The sequence below is a fragment of the Neltuma alba genome, unplaced genomic scaffold (genome assembly GCF_004799145.2).
Source record: "Neltuma alba isolate B1F8T4 unplaced genomic scaffold, ASM479914v2 tig00012197_pilon, whole genome shotgun sequence".
NCBI lineage: Eukaryota > Viridiplantae > Streptophyta > Magnoliopsida > Fabales > Fabaceae > Neltuma > Neltuma alba.
The window spans coordinates 260,673-278,976 of NW_021636737.1; the positions used below are offsets into that span (position 1 = coordinate 260,673).

The 18,304-nt window shown below is 34.8% G+C and overlaps 1 protein-coding gene across 3 annotated transcripts; it reads left to right on the forward strand.

The window, feature by feature from the left end:
- The first annotated feature begins 5,769 nt into the window (after positions 1 to 5,769).
- LOC114724703 (myosin-1) lies at positions 5,770 to 18,008 on the forward strand. 3 transcript variants are annotated; one of them, XM_028911116.1, is made up of 24 exons: positions 5,770 to 6,090; positions 6,745 to 7,081; positions 8,408 to 8,509; positions 8,604 to 8,747; positions 8,839 to 8,989; positions 9,106 to 9,133; positions 9,496 to 9,661; positions 9,803 to 9,866; positions 9,995 to 10,008; positions 10,098 to 10,182; positions 11,020 to 11,123; positions 11,214 to 11,352; positions 11,647 to 11,765; positions 12,408 to 12,560; positions 12,642 to 12,731; positions 12,963 to 13,040; positions 13,713 to 13,871; positions 14,224 to 14,430; positions 14,911 to 15,116; positions 15,218 to 15,353; positions 16,053 to 16,182; positions 16,261 to 16,407; positions 16,732 to 16,799; positions 16,890 to 18,008. In XM_028911116.1, exons 2-24 carry the CDS (start codon positions 6,749 to 6,751, stop codon positions 17,586 to 17,588), a joined length of 3,522 nt encoding a protein of 1,173 aa, XP_028766949.1. In that variant the 5' UTR covers positions 5,770 to 6,090; positions 6,745 to 6,748; the 3' UTR covers positions 17,589 to 18,008. The 3 variants fall into 3 exon arrangements, with proteins under 3 accessions (XP_028766949.1, XP_028766947.1, XP_028766950.1); XM_028911114.1 differs by having other exon boundaries at positions 5,770 to 6,078; positions 6,734 to 7,081; XM_028911117.1 differs by having other exon boundaries at positions 5,770 to 6,078; positions 6,734 to 7,081; positions 8,411 to 8,509.
- Positions 18,009 to 18,304: the final 296 nt, after the last annotated feature.

Here is an 18,304-nt window from a genome sequence, read left to right on the forward strand (position 1 = left end):
ATTTATTCTTTTGAATTGGGTATTAGTATTTCTCTTTTAGTATTGGTTATCTCTCTTTGATCTATTCAGAGTATTTGGATAGAAACAAAACCATAATTTTAAAAATATTTTTATGACATATAGAGGTGTTTGTCTCGATTTATTAAAAAAATAATTTAAAAAAATATTTTAAAGATCATCCAAACGCTCCCTGAAACATCCTTACGTGATGTTTTACTTTTTGACCGTAACTGTTCATTGAATGAATTTTAAAGATTTCATTTTGTTTGTTATTTTTCAGCTACAAATCTCAGAATACATTCAATAATTTACAAAGTTGTAGGTTTCAGAAGACAAATTTTTTAAAGAATTATCTGGCTTTCTTCTAAAATATTAACACCAAACTTGCCTTACTAGCAAATTTTCATTTTTCAGGGCAGTAAAGAATTAGGGAGGGAAAATTTCTCACTGCAAGACTTAACGCTGCTGATTAATGTTCGTACGCGTAATTTGCTTTATCACCAAATTTTCATTGTTATGACTTAAAAGATTTTTTAAAAAATGTTGAAAAATTACCCGTCATTGAAAAAGTGCAACTCTTTTTTCGACAACATGCAATATTTTCCACATTCTCCCAAAATTAAATCTTCGAGATAGATATCAGAAAACCAAAAGAAGAAATTTGTGCTTGTTATTTGTTAATGTATTCACTTCCATTCAAAAAAAAAAAAAACAAAGAACAAGAAGAAAATTATGGGTAACGTAAGATGGCTGGGTGGGTCTTTCCATGGCATCTTCTCTGCAATGAACCTATCATATCAAAGAAAGTGTGCGAAGATAAGAATAAACATCTGCTTAATTAGCAATTTCTCATTTTAAAAAATAAAATAAATACGCTTCTAAAGAAAATAGCCTGCTACCATAATTTCAAAAAAAAACTTTATCATTCTTTTGCCAACGAATGTCAATTAAATGTAAACAATAACATAGTTCCTCCGAAATGACATTATAATTATGTGTCATGATATAATACTCCTCCTGTTATTAATGTGGAGTTGATTGGTAAGTTAATGCTAGTTCTATATGTGAAACTTATTTTATATGTTTATTAATTTTTTTTCTTAATCAATACTATTAATGTTTTCTCAAAAATAATCAAGTGGGAGAGGGATGGAGGGAATCAAGGAAGATGCCGATAATTTTTTTTTTAAAATACACCATATTTACTAATTTAACTAATATTTTTAATTTACTTAAATTAGTTAATTAAACTGGAAAGCATGAGAATATAAACAAATATACTATCTCTGATCTTGATTATAAGATTTTATTTATAATCTATAAACAAAGTTTTGTAATTATAATTTGAAGCGGATGTAGCATTTGCTTTGCTAGTTGAGAAGTAATGGAATGTAATACTCCTCCGATCCTTAATATAAGACCCATTTAACTAATTTGGTTAAATTAAGGAAGTTAGGTAATTTAGTTAATTATAATAAATGTGAGACATTTTCCCTAAAATACCATAATCATCTTTCTTAATACCCCCTCTTTTTTCTACTTGATTATGGTTGAGGGAGTATCCATAGGGGTAATTTAAAGAAAATTGATAAATATGAGAAATGTGTCTTATATTTAGGACCAAAACCAACTCAACAATTGGGTCCTATATTAAGGACCGGAGGTAGGGGTGTTCACGGGACGGATCGGGACCGGGACAGGCCCGTCCCGGTTCCGTCCCGGTGAACAGTAACGGGACAGATTTCTGTCCCGTGTCCCGGCCCGTCCCGGGGTTGTCCCGGTCCCGGTCGGGACGGGACGGATCCGGGACGTCCCGAAATTATTTTTTTTTAATTTTTTTAATTTTTTTTTAAAAAATCTGATTTTTTTAATTATATTTTTTTGAGCTTAAATTTTATAAAAACATCTTTTTTATTTGTTTGGGCACTCTTAAACAAAAGCTCAAAATATTACATATAATAGTTATTAAAAACTCTAAACAAAAGCTTTTAACACAATAAAAACTTGCTAAAAATTCTAATCATCAATAATCTCAAATCATTAACAAATATAAAAACTCTAAATAAATATATCCATAGTTCCATACAATAGTCTCAAATATTAAAAAAAAATGAAAAAAATGATATTATATAAAAAATTAAAAAAATTAATTTTTTTTTTTAAAAAAGGAACCGGGACGGGACGACCCCGTCCCGTGTCCCGTCCTGTCCCGGTCCCTTTTTTGTCCCGTCCCGGTTTGTCCCGTCCCAAAAAATTTCGGAACGGATCCGTCCCGTCCCAATAAGACCGGGACCGGAACGGGCCGACCGGGACGGGCCGGCCTTGAACACCCCTAACCGGAGGAGTAACTTATTTGAGGGGGTGAGAAGGGAATATAATGGAAATGTCAATCCAATCCATGGATCGGATGGCGACTATGAACCTTCTTTAAAACTCACTTTTTTAATCTTGTGGCCAGCTTTATAACTCAATTATTAGTCCCACATGATTAGGTTATCGCCATTGGACCACCACCGCCCGTTCCTTGAACTTTCATTATTATTATTATTGTTTTAGGGATTTAATTTACAATTATAATTATGAAAATTTCATGTTTTCTAGATCAAACATCTAATCAACAAGTTTAATTAATCTCAGCATACATAAAATTTTAACGTTTATTCATTTAAATATCATCGTACCTTAATTAATAGGCAGATTTGTGTTGTTTTCTAATGATCAAAAACAAAACCAAAGAAAACACCGATAGTTATTTAAATAACCTCCTACCTAGCTGCAAGCGCCGACATGAATTATTCTTTCCATTCGTAATATATATAAGTATGCTTAATTACCGCCAGGCTAAAAACATATAATCGTCAAAAAGAAAATTAAGAATTTTGTTAAACTCTTCGAACATAATGCTGTCAAAATTCATTACACTCTCAATTATAATAAATCAGTTACTTATAAAGTTTAATTGTCCACAAAAACAAACTACTCCTTCGATTCTTAATATAGGACTTAGTTGTTGAGTTGCTTTTTGTCCTAAATATAAGACCCGTTTTTTATATTTATCAATTTTTTCTAAATTACCCCTGTGGATACTCCCTCAACCATAATCAAGTAGAAGAGGGGGATGGGGTATTAAGAAAGATGATTATGGTGTTTTGAGAAAAACATGTCACATTTCTTATAATTAACTAACTTACTTAACTTTTTTAATTTAATCAAATTAGTTAAATGAGTCTTATATTAAGAACCGGAAGAGTATTAACTACTCCTCCGGTCCTTAATATAGGACCCAATTGTTGAGTTGGTTTTGGTTCTAAATATAAGACCCATTTCTCATATTTATCAATTTTCTCTAAATTACCCCTATAGATATTCTCTAAACCATACTCAAGTAGAAGAGGGAGAAAGGTATTAAGAAAGATGATCATGGTGTTTTAGGAAAAACATGTCACATTTCTTATAATTAACTAACTTACCTAACTTTCTTAATCTAATCAAATTAGTCAAATAGGTCTTATATTAAAGACCGGAGGAGTATTAAATACTCTAGGTATTATCAAAATGTGCTTATTCTATTTTTCAGCAAACCATTCTGAGAGAAGAATGCCCATGTCATGAACCAAGGAATGCCTATCACGGGTCCTCATTTATTAATGTACTATCTCGGACCCTAAACATAACATCAATAATCCGTAAGATACTTTTTACTAGTTTATACTTTTAACGAACTAGTTAATGCTTTTTAAAACTACACATTATTCAGAAAGAATGTTTTTTATAATTTTGAATGGACGGACATGGAGCACATGTTAACGTTAATCATGTTAGCAAGAGTTAATTACTCAGTCTCAAGAATACAATTAAAGGGGTGCTTAGAAACACCAAAAGGTGCTTTTAAATTTTTTTTCTTCACAAAACAAAACAAACTTCTTCATATATTTACTTCGTATATCGTAAAATTATTTTTAAAACAATGATTTTATTTCCACTCAAGCACCTTCTAAAAAACAAATATTAAATAACTATCTTTAAATACCAACAGAAGATTATACTAAAAAAGAACTGATTAAAAATAAGTATAAGGTTGAAGTTTGGGCAAACACAGAAACTAAATTAGATATATAGAGTAAGTATGTGAGAATAATTTTATTTCGATTTGCATAAAAATAGTTTTTTGAAAAGTGCTTTTGAGTGATTTGAATAAGAAATAATAGCATGATTGCTGGCAAAATATAAAAAAAACACATGATTTTAAATACAAAGCGTTTAAATACAATGCGGACAAATACTTTTTTTCCTGGGTGTGTGTAAACAAATACTACCTTCAGTTCTTAATATAAGAGTTTGTTTAACTTTTATTTTGATTCTAAATATAAGATCCTAATTCATTTTGTCTCTCATATTTATTTATTTTTGTTTTCAAGATAGTCCTTGTAATAATGGTAGTTCTAGCCAATATATTTGATTAGTAATGATATTTTAAGAAAGATAGCATCTATTTATTACAAATAACTAATTTAACTAGTTTATTTAATCTACTCAAATTAGTCAACTAGTTTTTATATTAAGAATTGAAAGTAACAGGTCAACTTTATGGACTGATGAAACATGAAGTTCTGGCACAGTAACTACTAACTAGTATCTTATGTTTGGTGATTGCTTTCTTTGTAAAAAACATTTTAAAAAAGTATTTTATCTAAATCGAAATAAATTTTTTTCTCATATTTAATTTGCATACCATAAAATTATTTTTAAAATTATGATTTGGCTTTCTTTAGATACCCCTAAATAATGTACTTTAAAATGCACAATATACTACGCGTTTGTCCATATAATTTAAATAAATAAGACTGGGTCATCAGGTATGGACTGCATCAGGCCAAAAATAAGGACATATTTACAGCATATGGGATTAAGATCATTGTCTCTTTCAAACCGCCTGTCCACCAATAATATTCTTTGATTAAAAACACCAATACTATTTGCATTTCTTTAAGTAATTTCACAACACATACACTTGTCCGCCAAAACCTCAGAAAAGACCTCTTGGCAAAAAAAAAAAAAAAAAAACCAAAAACCACCTAATTTCGCCCAAAACCAAACTATCCAATATATCATGGTTGTTCCAAATCTTTCAAAATATCACTTTTTTTGTCAGCATAAGATTTTATTTTGTATTACAATAATAATGTTTTTAAATTTAGTACTACCTCCGGTCTTAATTATAAAAGTCAGTTGACTAATTTGAAGAGATTAAGAAAATAAGTTGAGTTAGTTATTTGCCATAAATAGGTGTTGTCTTTCTTAAAATATCTTTACTAATCAAGAATATTGACTAGAACTATCATTGTTAGAAAGATTATTTTGAAAAAAAAAATATAAATATGAGAGACAAAGTGGATTAGAATCTTATATTTAAGACTAAAATAAAAGTCAAATAGAATTTTATATTAAAAACCGGAAATAGTAATTGTTTTGAAAAAAATCAGCCATTGGTCTTTTTTCCAACTTACGCTTAAACGGAAGAACACGAGTCAAAAAATTGGTGGGCACAAACACAACGAGCATTGAATTGAAAGCACCCGCCTCTCGGAACCGCCATTTTCCCCAGATGGGGGTAGTTCCGTCATTACAACCAGTTCAAAGTTTCCAAAGGTATTGGCGTGCTTTGAATGTCCCTTTTCAATTTGATTTATTTATTCAATTTTTTTTATTTCATTTACTTAAAACTTCATTTTTTTTTGGTTAACTGTTTTCAGCTCTGAGAAGAAGAGAAAAGGCAAAGACAAAAAAGCTGCTGCTCCTTCCCTCGCCTGCGATCGTTTGCATATTATTTTTTAAAAATAATTTTCTTCTCTCAACTTTCCATCAGCCAAACACCTCCTGTCAGACTCTTCCTGCCTCAACTTCACCTTGCACAATTCTCCATCCTTCAAGATCTTTCTCTTCAAGTTCTTGCTGTCATTTGATCTTCTTGGCCATGCTCTCTGAATTGCTGTTGCAATCGTCTTCACAGATTGTTCGCAGCTTCATCTGCTTTTTCTAAGGCTGGTAGATCGGCTCAAGCATAATCGGACAAATTAGGTGCGTTTATGTGTGTCTTTCAGCTTGCTTTTGCATTGTTGCTTTTTCTTTTTTCTATTCCAGTGTCCTCCTGTTGCTGAGAAAAAATGATGGAGAAAAAATTGGAGCGGTTGAGACTTGGTAACCTGAGTCCCTTTTGTTCCTTTTTTTTTGCCCCTTTGGTCGTCTGTTTTGGTTTCAACTTGGGGCATTGGAATTCAAGTAAAGTTTTTTGCTTTGATTGTCTCCTGGAGGAAAAAAAAAACTTAGATCAAAATTTTGGACTTTGTCTTGACATGCTCAGTTCTAGCGAAACAAAAGATCAGCTGGAGCAATTTTTTCACCATTTTCCAAAAAGGGATTGCATCTTGAAGACCATTTCGACTTTTAAACGTGTCAAGTTTTAGATCGTGAGGTTTAGATTACGTGATCTTCAAGGTCCTTAGACTAGGTACGTTGGGCCATGGCTGTGTCAGATTGATAATGTACAGCTTAGGATGAGGTTAGAAACGTGCCTATGACAATTCAGGAGCACTAAAGAGTGGAGTCTGCATCTTGAATGGGACCTTGTTAGAAGTGGGGAACGGCCTTTTTGCTTCAAAAAGTGAACCCTTTTTAAATAATAATCTTTACCTCATTTGCAATTGTCGAGGGTAACTATTATTTGTGGTGGCAGGACTCTTAAAGGAAAATGTCTCAGACATCTGGGCTATTCCCTGCTTTCCAGTCCTTCGAAGCATTGCAACCTAATGTCAAGTTCACAACTGACCCAACACTTGCTTTTGGGGAAAAACATGAAAATGATGCACTAGGAAGAGAGGTTTCTGAGGAAGTTCAAGACCTTGCTGGTGATATGGATCTTTTTGATGAGGATTCACCATATGGTGAAAGAACTACGTCGTTAGAAAGCAGGCCCTCACCTGGTGATGATGGCGCAGAATCTGCTTCCCATCCACTCCCTTCAATCTCCCCATCGTCCAATGACCACAGGTGGAGTGATACTACGCCTTATCCTTCAAAGAAGGTATTTTTGGCTCTTGATTCCAATTTCACTCTCCTTGTTTTCTAATCAGTTAATCACACTTGTGTTATAACGTTCAGCACCCAAGTTTGATGAATAGCTTCATTATCCTGGAATAATGTCTCAAACATTACGGAATTAACTCTACTTTTGTTTTTATTTGGGTGTAAACATCTTTCTGTGATTATTCTGTATTATCGGTGATTAATTAATACTTATTTCATATATACACAAATATTAAGTTACTTCTTCATGTATTTATGCATGTTTCCGTCAGTTTTTCTACTTGCTTAAGGAAAGCGTACAATTGAAGAAGTTGTAGGTTATTTATATTGCTTATAAGATCTCACACAACTGTGTTACTTGTGTTCAGGAGCCTTTCAGTAATCTTTAATTTAAACTACTGATATCTTTCCCATAAAATAGATGCTTAAAACAGTTGTTGTACGTGCCTCCAAAGTCATAGGAGTTATAAGTGGTTGAGGTTTGTAGGTTGTAGAATATCTTTACAGCGAGGCAGATGCTTAGAACCGAGTGAATTCTTTTTAGACCTGAAATTGTCTAAGATGTAGAAATAATGGTGGTAAACCACCATATTCATACCGGTTTTTGTTCTTTTGATGAAGTGTCAAATTTTGTTTCAGATTTGGAAACATGGTCAGAATAAGTTGTTTATTGAAGAATGAAGATAAATGTTAGATTAAGGAAACGCATGCTTAGCCATCATTAAAGCAACTGGAGAGTAAAAAATATAGTACTCATGAAAGTTGTGGCGATGTGTAGGAAACAAGACTTTTTGACGGTTGATATTCACTGATATATGATGTAGCTTTATCTTTCTAAATGTTCAGTTGGACTGGTACTTTGAAGGATGTTGAAATTTAGAAACAGCTGATGGAAGGCTTACATATATATTGGGTTTATTGCCTCTAGCATTAGCATCAGAAATCAGTGCAAATTCCCAGTAGGAAAAATCCTTGCATTTTGTTGAGTCAAACTATTTTGTCTTGTCTGCTGAAATTTCATGGAAAAGAGTAATTCTTGCAAAATTAGATTTTCATATCTTATATTTCTTGTCAGCATTTGGTCGTCAAAGAATAATATCTGTACCCTTTTCCTTTAAATCCTTAGTTTCTGAACATTTTTGGATGTGCGTAAATATTCTTTTCTCAGGGAAGGATGTGCTATTCAATGCTTTATATGTTTTTTTTTAATGTTAATTATTTGTTTGTTAGCCAGAAAGAGTATTGTTTTGTACGCAAGTCATTATTAATTGATAATCAAACATTTATTGTTCATCTTCCTTAGTTCTGAAATTCAATGTTTCAGAAGATTCATTCTTGGTTTCAACTTCCGAATGGGAATTGGGAGCTGGGGAAGATAATATCCACTTCTGGGGCTGAATCGGTTATCACATTGCCTGATGGAAAAGTAAGCAAAGCTTTAAAAATTCAAAAGAGTGATGCTCTTTATTGTTTATCCCCAGCATCTGATTAGTTATACTCCCTTTCTCCCTTAATTGTAGGTTTTAAGGGTTAAAGCTGAAAGTTTGGTTCCGGCAAACCCTGATATTCTTGATGGAGTGGATGACCTTATGCAGCTTAGTTATTTGAATGAACCATCAGTTTTATACAATCTGCAATACAGATACAACCGAAATATGATTTATGTATGCGTTTTCTTTTCTTTGAAGTATTTTCTTGAATTTGTGAGCTCCACCTAATTTAACATCTTTGTTTGTATAACTATCTGCAATTCAGACAAAAGCAGGGCCTGTTTTGGTTGCAGTAAATCCGTTTAAGAAAGTTCCTCTGTATGGAAATGATTATATTAAAGCATATAAGAATAAAGCTATGGAAAGTCCTCATGTATATGCCATTACAGACACAGCCATCCGGGAAATGAGAAGAGGTTCTTTTTTGTTTTACCCTTCCATATATGTGCATACATATCAGCTGTAATTGTGAAGAGCTCTGTCAATTGTCTTAAGCATGAAACACTTACTTGATCTTTGCTTTGTTTTCCAGATGAAGTGAATCAATCTATAATTATAAGGTCAGTAAATTACTGGACTTTTGATAACCTTCATGTATCCTTCTTATGAATTCACTTTTATACGTTGCTGCTTACCACCTAAACTACATACAGTGACATGATAAGATAAATGCCTGGGATTCTGTTTGATGTGTTGTTTCTTATTTGAATATGATTATGGCTTTTTTCCCCAGAAGTATCTGCTACATTCTTCATCTCAAATTGTCGGATGTTTTAGTTATTTTCTTTGCTAGAAGCTTATGCAATCTGAGTTTTATTTTAGTTGCAACTTGAGTGAGCAGTGGACCTTTCCATTTGCGATCATTAGTTGTCTATGCAATTTAAACTGGGGTCAGTAACAAATTTTACGGTCTACTATTCAGTGGTGAAAGTGGAGCAGGCAAGACTGAGACAGCAAAGATAGCAATGCAGTACCTGGCTGCCCTTGGAGGCGGAAGTGGAATAGAATATGAGATATTAAAGACTAATCCAATACTAGAAGCCTTTGGCAATGCAAAAACATTGAGAAATGATAACTCAAGTCGTTTTGTAAGATTCCCTATTCATCATATTGGTTCTTAGTGCACCCTTCTTGAGTGTATGGAGCAGTAGCGATTCTCTTCGTGCTTAACTTTGATATTATATTCTTTGTCGTAGAAAGTTCTCATAGTTTAACCAAATTTGTGACAGGGGAAACTTATTGAGATTCACTTCAGTGAAACTGGAAAAATATCGGGTGCAAATATTCAGACATGTAAGTTTACTGCTGCATTTGTGGTTAAAGCACTGTCCCTGATTCCGTTTGAACTTTCAAGGTTTTAACTATTATGTTTCTATTCACATGTCGAATCTATGTGGTGTTCCCTGCATAACCATAAGCAGTTTTGCTGGAAAAGGTACTTGCTCGTTTCTGTGAGCTATTTTAAGTTTTATATTCTGCCCGTAGTACATAACCAGGCGCTGTTTTGATTTGGTATTTGAACAGTCTAGAGTAGTCCAATGCAATGAAGGGGAAAGGTCATATCATATTTTCTATCAGCTGTGTGCCGGGGCTTCGCCTTCGCTGAGGGGTAATTATTGGCGCTTAACCTGCCTCTTTTTATGTAGTAGTTGCATATTGTGGACAAAAATAGTAAGAGGCATTTGTGCAGACATGTTATCTGAGGATGTTCGTGCAGAATATAAGTGTGGCTGCAACATTTATAATAGTGGTTGTTTGACCCTAAAATTTTCTATACGTAGCCATAGAGCACTTGTAGTGCACCTAAAAATTCTACAGAAACAGGTTCATTTTGGCGTAGGTGACCACAGCAGACAAGACAGAAACCTCCCCTGTAATATAGTATTTCCAGAGCTTGAGAGAGCTTTTCCAATTTTTGAACATCGAAATTATCTCTCAAGAGTCAAAACCCAAGTCACACAAGGAATCACTAAGAATCTATCACTGGAGTGATGAGTCCCCAAGCTTTTCGGAATTTATTCTTAAAATGCAAAACTCTAACGAACTGCAGAAAATAAGCCAATGCTACCAGCTATGCAGATTTTACCATAGAAACTTAGCATTTTGAAGACCACCACTCGATGTCTAATAAGAGTTATTGCAGTTCTTGAGAAGAATAAAGACATTAGCTTTTTGTCATGTCTTAAGAATCCTACCTTCCTTGTCTTAAATGACAGACAAATTTCTTGCTCCCAGTCTATCAACTTACAAGCATTTGGACTCAAGTCACAAACTAAAAAGAATTCTAAATAGTCTTCCATGTGCGGTATTATTGTAATTGATTTTTTAGTTTTCAAGTTTTGTGCCTTTTTATCTTTATTTTCTTCGCCACATTATTCTTTCAGTAAGTTAACTTGGTATATTTGTCTAACCTATTTGTTATTATTGCTCTTATTTTATAACTCAGAGAAGCTAAATCTACGAAGTGCGGAAGAATACAAATATCTGAGGCAGAGCAATTGTTTCTCCATTACTGGTGTTAATGATGCGGAAGAATTTCGCATAGTCATGGTACCCTATCTTTTGAGGATTACAGTCACAAGTGATTTGACCTTCTAAAAATGTGGTTTAATATACATTTGAGCTCATCATAAATTCCAGGAAGCCTTAGATGTTGTCCACGTCAGCAAAGAAAATCAGGAGAATGTATTTGCAATGCTTGCTGCAGTGTTATGGCTAGGAAACATATCATTTACTGTGATTGATAATGAAAATCATGTTCAACCCTTAGAGGATGAGGGTAAGAAATTTCCAGACTCTACCGAAAGCATCTACAAACATATATTTTCTGCATGATAGACTACAGATCATGATAGCGATGCCTTTCTGGCATTGGAAATCCTGGATCTTACGTGGCAGGCATATAAACATATATTACGCTTACATGGATTGTTGCCCAAATTCGTTTGTTGCCTAATATTTAAGTTTTGAAAATATTTTATATCCTTCGCTTGTTATTAGTTACTATTAATTTTTCTTCTAAAGCTTTCGTCACCTCACCTAATAGTACATTTTTAATTGAAAACTTTTAAAGGTTTGTTCAACGTTGCTAAATTGATTGGCTGTGACATTGGAGATCTGAAGTTGACTTTATCAACTCGCAAAATGAAAGCTGGCAACGACAACATTGTCCAAAAGTTGACGCTACCACAGGTAAATTGAGTGTCAAATTTCCTTTGCCTAAATTATTGTATGGAGAAAAACCCAAACTTGTTTGGAAGGATCTAAACAACGTAATTCTTGCATTCTCCAATCAGCATACGGAATTAGTGGTAATTGATATCAGAATAAATGGAAGTTAAACGAGAATCACTGGTGATGAGGGTGCTTCATATTTTATCTTTCTCAGTAGTCCAGCCGACATTCGAAATGTGAATACTTTTGCAATAGCTCATGGTTACTATAGCATTATTAGGGCTGTGTGAGGTAGCTTATTGGATTTGTAAAGTTCATTTACGGGGCCTAAGTTCCCTTTGCTAAGAAGGCTTAAACACATTGGGAAATTTGTGCGTGACTTTATTACATAGGTCATACTGATTAAAGGAGGTGCGAAAAGAGGAAAAACTTACGCTGAACCTCATCCATAGGCTATATTGATCAAATGAAATGAAAAAGATGAAAACGCTAGCGCTGAACCAAACCATGACTTCATTTGGGTATATCAAAACTCCATGGCGAGTTATGCACAGCATAGATGGATTGGACTATCATTGTTTCTGTGATATTCATAATGAATATACCTTAATGATGCTCTTTGTTTTCCTCCTTTACTTAAATTTTACATTTTTCTTCTAGGCAATTGATGCAAGAGATGCTTTGGCAAAATCAATATATGCATGTTTGTTTGATTGGCTGGTTGAACAAATAAACAATTCACTTGCTGTTGGTAAAAGACGCACTGGTAGATCAATCAGTATTTTAGACATCTATGGATTTGAATCTTTTGAGGTATGTTAACATCCTTGTTTGTTTGAGTTTTGAAATATTTTCCCTCTTTATGTGCTACTCATTTGTCTCTTATATCTGCAGAGGAACAGTTTTGAGCAGTTCTGCATAAATTATGCGAATGAAAGATTGCAACAACACTTTAATCGTCACTTATTCAAGTTAGAACAAGAGGTATGGAACGCAAGTTTGTGTTTTGCTCATATGTCACTAATAGGAGGATATGTGAGATCATTCGATAATTTGTTAAATTCTTTAACACCATTTAGCAGCCTCCATGGCTATGGAAACCATCCTATTGAATGCTTCCCTAGAAAGTTGAAGGTTTATTTTTGTTTTTGAAAATATTGAATGCTTATCTTTAATCATAATCTTATACTTGTGGATTGGATGCCGGTGTTTCAGGAATATGTACAGGATGGCATTGACTGGGCTAAAGTTGAATTTGAAGACAATCAAGACTGCCTTAATCTTTTCGAAAAGGTATGCTTAATCAGAATAATGTGCTCTAAGCTTTCTTTATCAACTAAGTTGGAAGTATTTTCTATAGGGGGAGTTGGGTATAGGAATGCTGCTGGTTCAGAGCTTGGTGTGTGTGTGTACTCTAAATCTGTCTGTGTAGTTAAACTAATCTTGGATGTAATTATGGGGAACTTCCTCAGGAGGATTTTTCTTTTTTGGATACTGAATTCTGAATACTTCACCTGCATTCTTTTCAGATCTGATTGATCTTGTAAGGCGTTTTTGTCAAGTTTGTGATGCTTTGGTAGAAATAATTCGTCCTTAGTTTTAAGTAATGATATTACAGAAATTGTTAAGAAATAAAATTTTCTACGAAAATTATACTTTAATTCTTGACTGACGTAGCATGATCTCCAGATTGTAAGTGACTCTGGCCTACTTAACTTGAGCCCCAAAGGTTGGACAGTGCACTAGTTAGCTCCAGAAAGAGGCAAATTTGTCAATTGTTATTTCTTTCCTCAAGTGGCCCAACAAGGCCCGAAGGACTACCGTGCAACAAATTTGTCATTTCCCATAACTAGCTTTTCACTTGATAATCCAGGACCAAATTGTTCATCTAGCATTTATTATTTGCTTGGAACTTCGGTCATTATGGTTAGAAATTTGCATTATTTATTTCTTATGTTTGTGCAGAAACCACTAGGGCTGCTATCCCTTTTAGATGAGGAATCCACTTTCCCAAATGGTACAGATTTGACATTTGCTAACAAGCTTAGGCAGCATCTGAATTCAAATTCATGTTTCCAAGGAGAACGAGGCAAGGCCTTTGCTGTGTGCCATTATGCAGGGGAGGTATTACTCTAGTCATTGTCATGATTTTATGTATATATGTCTGAGAGCCCGTAAGTTGCCGTTATATTTGAACATGATTTATATTGTGGACTTCCAGTAGCATTAGGTTTTGTCATCTGGTTTGGGCGTGACCAGTATGGTTTGATGCCTCTGGGATTGTGGACTTTAATATTAACAACTGTATGAGATGCTAGATTCCACAAGATTTGGATCCACGCATTGACTAACCATAATTTTGATTGAATTTTCATATTCTATGACTCCTAAATGCCATCTTTATTCTAAATCCAAAACAGTTGCTAGGTTTGCTGATCCTAACGCACTGATAATTCCACCTGTTTCCTCCCTTCAGGTCACCTATGATACAACTGGATTTTTGGAGAAGAACAGGGACCTATTGCACTTGGATTCCATTCAACTTTTATCCTCATGTACATGCCATCTTCCTAAGATATTTGCAGCCCATATGCTTTTGCAGTCCGAGAAGCCTGTAGCTGGTCCCTTACACAAATCAGGCGGAGCAGATTCCCAAAAGCTAAGTGTTGCCACAAAATTCAAGGTGCGTTACCAAATATAGAGCTTTCCAGTACTTGATTGATCGTGAAATAGTTTAATTCTTAGCAAACTAATGTATTGATTCTTCCAGTCTTCAATTCACTGTCAATGCAAGTTCTTATATGCTGTTGAAGTATTCCTCTTGTTCAATGTTTAAACCTTGCATTTTCTAGGAAAAAAGAGATTGTCTCGTAATTTGTTAATGGTACTTTTTGAGATCGGACTTGTGAGTTCTCCAGCATAGGAGAGGGTACAATAATGCTAATGGTGACCGTTGTAGGAATGAAAATAGAAGTACTGGTGGGGAGTGGAGTGAAAATTGCCAAGTACCAAAACCATAAATTATCCATAGTTATTCCTTTCCTCCTCCACTCTGTCAATTTTATTGGGCGCATCTTTTGGTCTTTAATTTTGTTTTCCCCTTCCGAAGTGGTGATATTTTCTCGCTTGAATTGGCTATAAAATTTATTTTTTTGGCATTTAGGGTCAGCTGTTTCAACTTATGCAACGTTTGGAGAGCACCACACCACATTTTATTCGATGCATTAAGCCTAATAACTCCCAGTCACCGGGATCATATGAGCAAGGGCTTGTACTTCAGCAACTGAGATGTTGTGGAGTCCTGGAAGTGGTTCGAATATCAAGATCAGGTTTTCCTACTAGAATGTCTCATCAAAAGTTTGCCAGAAGGTATGAAAGAGGATGTATATGATAGTTCGTATCCTTTCAACTCCCTTCCGCACTTTCTCTACACAGCTAACCTTTCTCTTGGCTTGTGATTGGTGAATCAGATATGGTTTTCTTCTCCTTGAAAATGTTGCATCTCAGGATCCACTCAGTGTTTCAGTTGCAATTCTGCATCAGTTTAGTATTTTGCCTGAGATGTATCAAGTTGGGTTCACAAAATTATTTTTCCGAACAGGACAGGTAAATATAGATTTATTATCATCATGTGTGTAGTTTTTCCCCGATTGTTCTGATTTCATTTTTAGTGTATCTTTTAAGGAGAATGATTTAAATTTTTATGACGATCATGAATGTGTTGGAATTGAATTCATACCAGAAGTCTTCTTGGTGATTCTGGACACTAGTTGTCATGGCCAGCTTAAAATGGAATTAGACTGCATTTAGGATTTAAAATCCTATATTATCTTCCTGTACTTGGTAAGCATTGTATTCGACATGTTACATTATTCCGGTATAGGTAACAATTCTAGAATGGGAAAGGGGAGGTGTATTGATGAAGAATTATATGAATGATATCAATGGATTGTTTTTTAATAGAAATACAAAATAATTTGATTGGAAATATGTGCTTCTGAGTCTTGCATATTTGTGATTTTGGTTTTTTATCTGAGCTGGTATTTGTTTTGAAACTTGCATCAAGTTGCTAGAAGAATGTTGTTTTTCGCTTGGGACAAAAGAAAGTCCCTATTACATCTAATCTGGAGCGGCTTCATCGGTCCTGGGAAATATGAACTGGCTACGAAGTTGTCAGATCGTTTTTGGTTATCTATAGAGGATCCAAAGAGGCCATAAATTTGAGGAGGGGGTGGGGTATGAAAGAAGAATTACGTTAATGATATTTCAATATGGCCTTTAACATGCCTCTTGAACCCACTGCAGATTGGAGTGCTTGAAGATACCCGAAATCGTACCCTCCATGGCATCTTACGCGTCCAAAGTTGCTTCAGGGGTCACCGAGCACGTTGTTATCACAAGGAACTTAAGAGAGGAATCACTACTCTCCAGTCATGTATGTCGTTTTTCTCCTCACCATTCTTTCTGTTTTTCATTTTTCTCTGGAACTATATTTTCTTACCTATCCATGCAGTTGTCAGGGGAGAGAAAACGAGAAAGGAATTTGCAGCTTCACTTCAGCGACATAGAGCTGCTGTTCATATACAGAAGCAGATGAAAGGAGTATTTGCGAGAAACAGAATGAAGAATATTTCTGATGCTGCGATAGTCATTCAATCAGGTGACATTTCGTTCCCTCCCCACAACCGAACATCTGCCTGTTTCTATGAGCTAGTGCCATCTGCTTTTAAGTGCGACGAGCACTCATATTTCCATGCCTTGTTATTTTAAACAAAATGAATCTTGAGCTGTAGGAGCAATCACAATTACTTTGATTCATTTTAGAAATACGGTACAAAATTACAAATTAATTATGCATCAGAAAACTCTCTTGGGAGTGTGGACTGCCTTTTCCAGCCAAATATGTTGTTTTTTGTCTTTAAAAAGATGTTATTATGGGACTTTTCTACAGATAATTCATATAAATATTTGGTTAAATTTGCAGCTATTCGTGGTTCGTTGGCCAGAAGATGCTCAGGAGATATGGGATTGTTGAAATCTATAGGGATGAAGGTATCCTATTTTTCAAAATGAATGCTTTCATGGAATGCTTGTGAATTGCATCGTGATTATTGAAACTTGAGATTGTGAACTTGAAAACAGGCCAATGAATCGGACGAGGTGCTAGTCAAGGCATCTTTCCTGACTGAATTACAGCGTCGGGTGCTCAAGGCTGAAGCTGCCCTGAGAGTTAAAAAAGAAGAAAACGACATTCTTCACCAGCGCCTCCAACAGTATGAGAGCCGTTGGTCCGAGTATGAATCGAAGATGAAATCAATGGAAGAAGGGTGGCAGAAACAAATGAGATCCCTACAATCTAGCCTCTCCATTGCAAAAAAGAGCTTAGCAATTGATGATTCTGCAAGAAATTCGGATGCTTCTGTCAATGCAAGTGATGAGAGAGATTATAATTCAGATATAGGAAGCAACCATAGGCGCCAAGAAAGCAGCTCAAGTGTGGGTAATTATCACAGACGCCAAGAAAGCAATGGGTTTAGATCAATGGGTGCAGGCTTCAATGTCATAAGTGGGCTGGCTAATGAATTAGAGCAGAGGCGTCAAGTATTTGGTGATGATGCCAAGTTCTTGGTTGAGGTGAAATCTGGTCAAGTTGAAGCAAATTTGAATCCAGAACAGGAGCTTAGAAGGTTGAAACACACGTTCGAAGCTTGGAAGAAAGACTATGCGGCAAGACTGCGTGAAACGAAGGCAATTTTACATAAGCTTGGAAGTGAGGAGGGTGCAATTGACAAAGTAAAGAAAAGGTGGTGGGGAAGAAGGAACAGTACGAGGTTTAATTGATTCTTTTTCTGTATTTTTTTTAAAAACATTTTGGTCTATGCATTGTTTCCAACGCATGATCAACCATTATATATTGAAATATCAGGGAAATTACAACAGGGAAGATAGAATAGGATTGGCAGGAAATATTCGAGTTTTTTTTTTCCTCCTTTTTTGGTCTTCACTGTAATTGGGTTAGTTGTTGCTAGCCGCGTGCCTTTCTTAATTTTGTTTTCAAATTTTTTTATTGAGAAGTTACTGCACGAGAGGAATTGGCAACAGCGAGGTGTTCATTGGAAAACAGTGATTCATGTTACATCTCTCCCCCTCCCCCTTTTTAAGAATTCCCTGTCAAGCATGGAGAGTGTTCGAATGGTGTATGGGAAGTTAGTCTTTGTATACTACTTATAATATATTACATATAGAAAATGGGAATTCGTATATTGTATGTGCCCATATGAGATCATTATTCCCATTGCCGCAACAATTCAATCCAAACAGCAAACAAGCACATGAATACAATTGATGACTAAACCCCGAAAGATTTTCACGGCAATACCAATCTGGAAAGATTCCCAGAATACGACGATATGATTTTCGAATGACAATGTTTATGATGTAACGAGTTTTCACTTACGGTTACGGATTAATGTTATGCTGTGTTTTTGAATACAATTTCCCGTTTTGAATAACACGCGTATTTGCTTTCACAAGAGCGTTTCTTCTGTTCAAAGTCG

Coding starts and splice junctions, on each gene's coding strand:
- LOC114724703 (XM_028911116.1), top strand. CDS start 6,749: ATGTCTCAGACATCTGGGCTATTCCCTGCTTTCCAGTCCTTCGAAGCA. Junction 8,748..8,838: donor ACAACCGAAATATGATTTAT/GTATGCGTTTTC, acceptor TCTGCAATTCAG/ACAAAAGCAGGGCCTGTTTT. Junction 16,183..16,260: donor AATCACTACTCTCCAGTCAT/GTATGTCGTTTT, acceptor CTATCCATGCAG/TTGTCAGGGGAGAGAAAACG.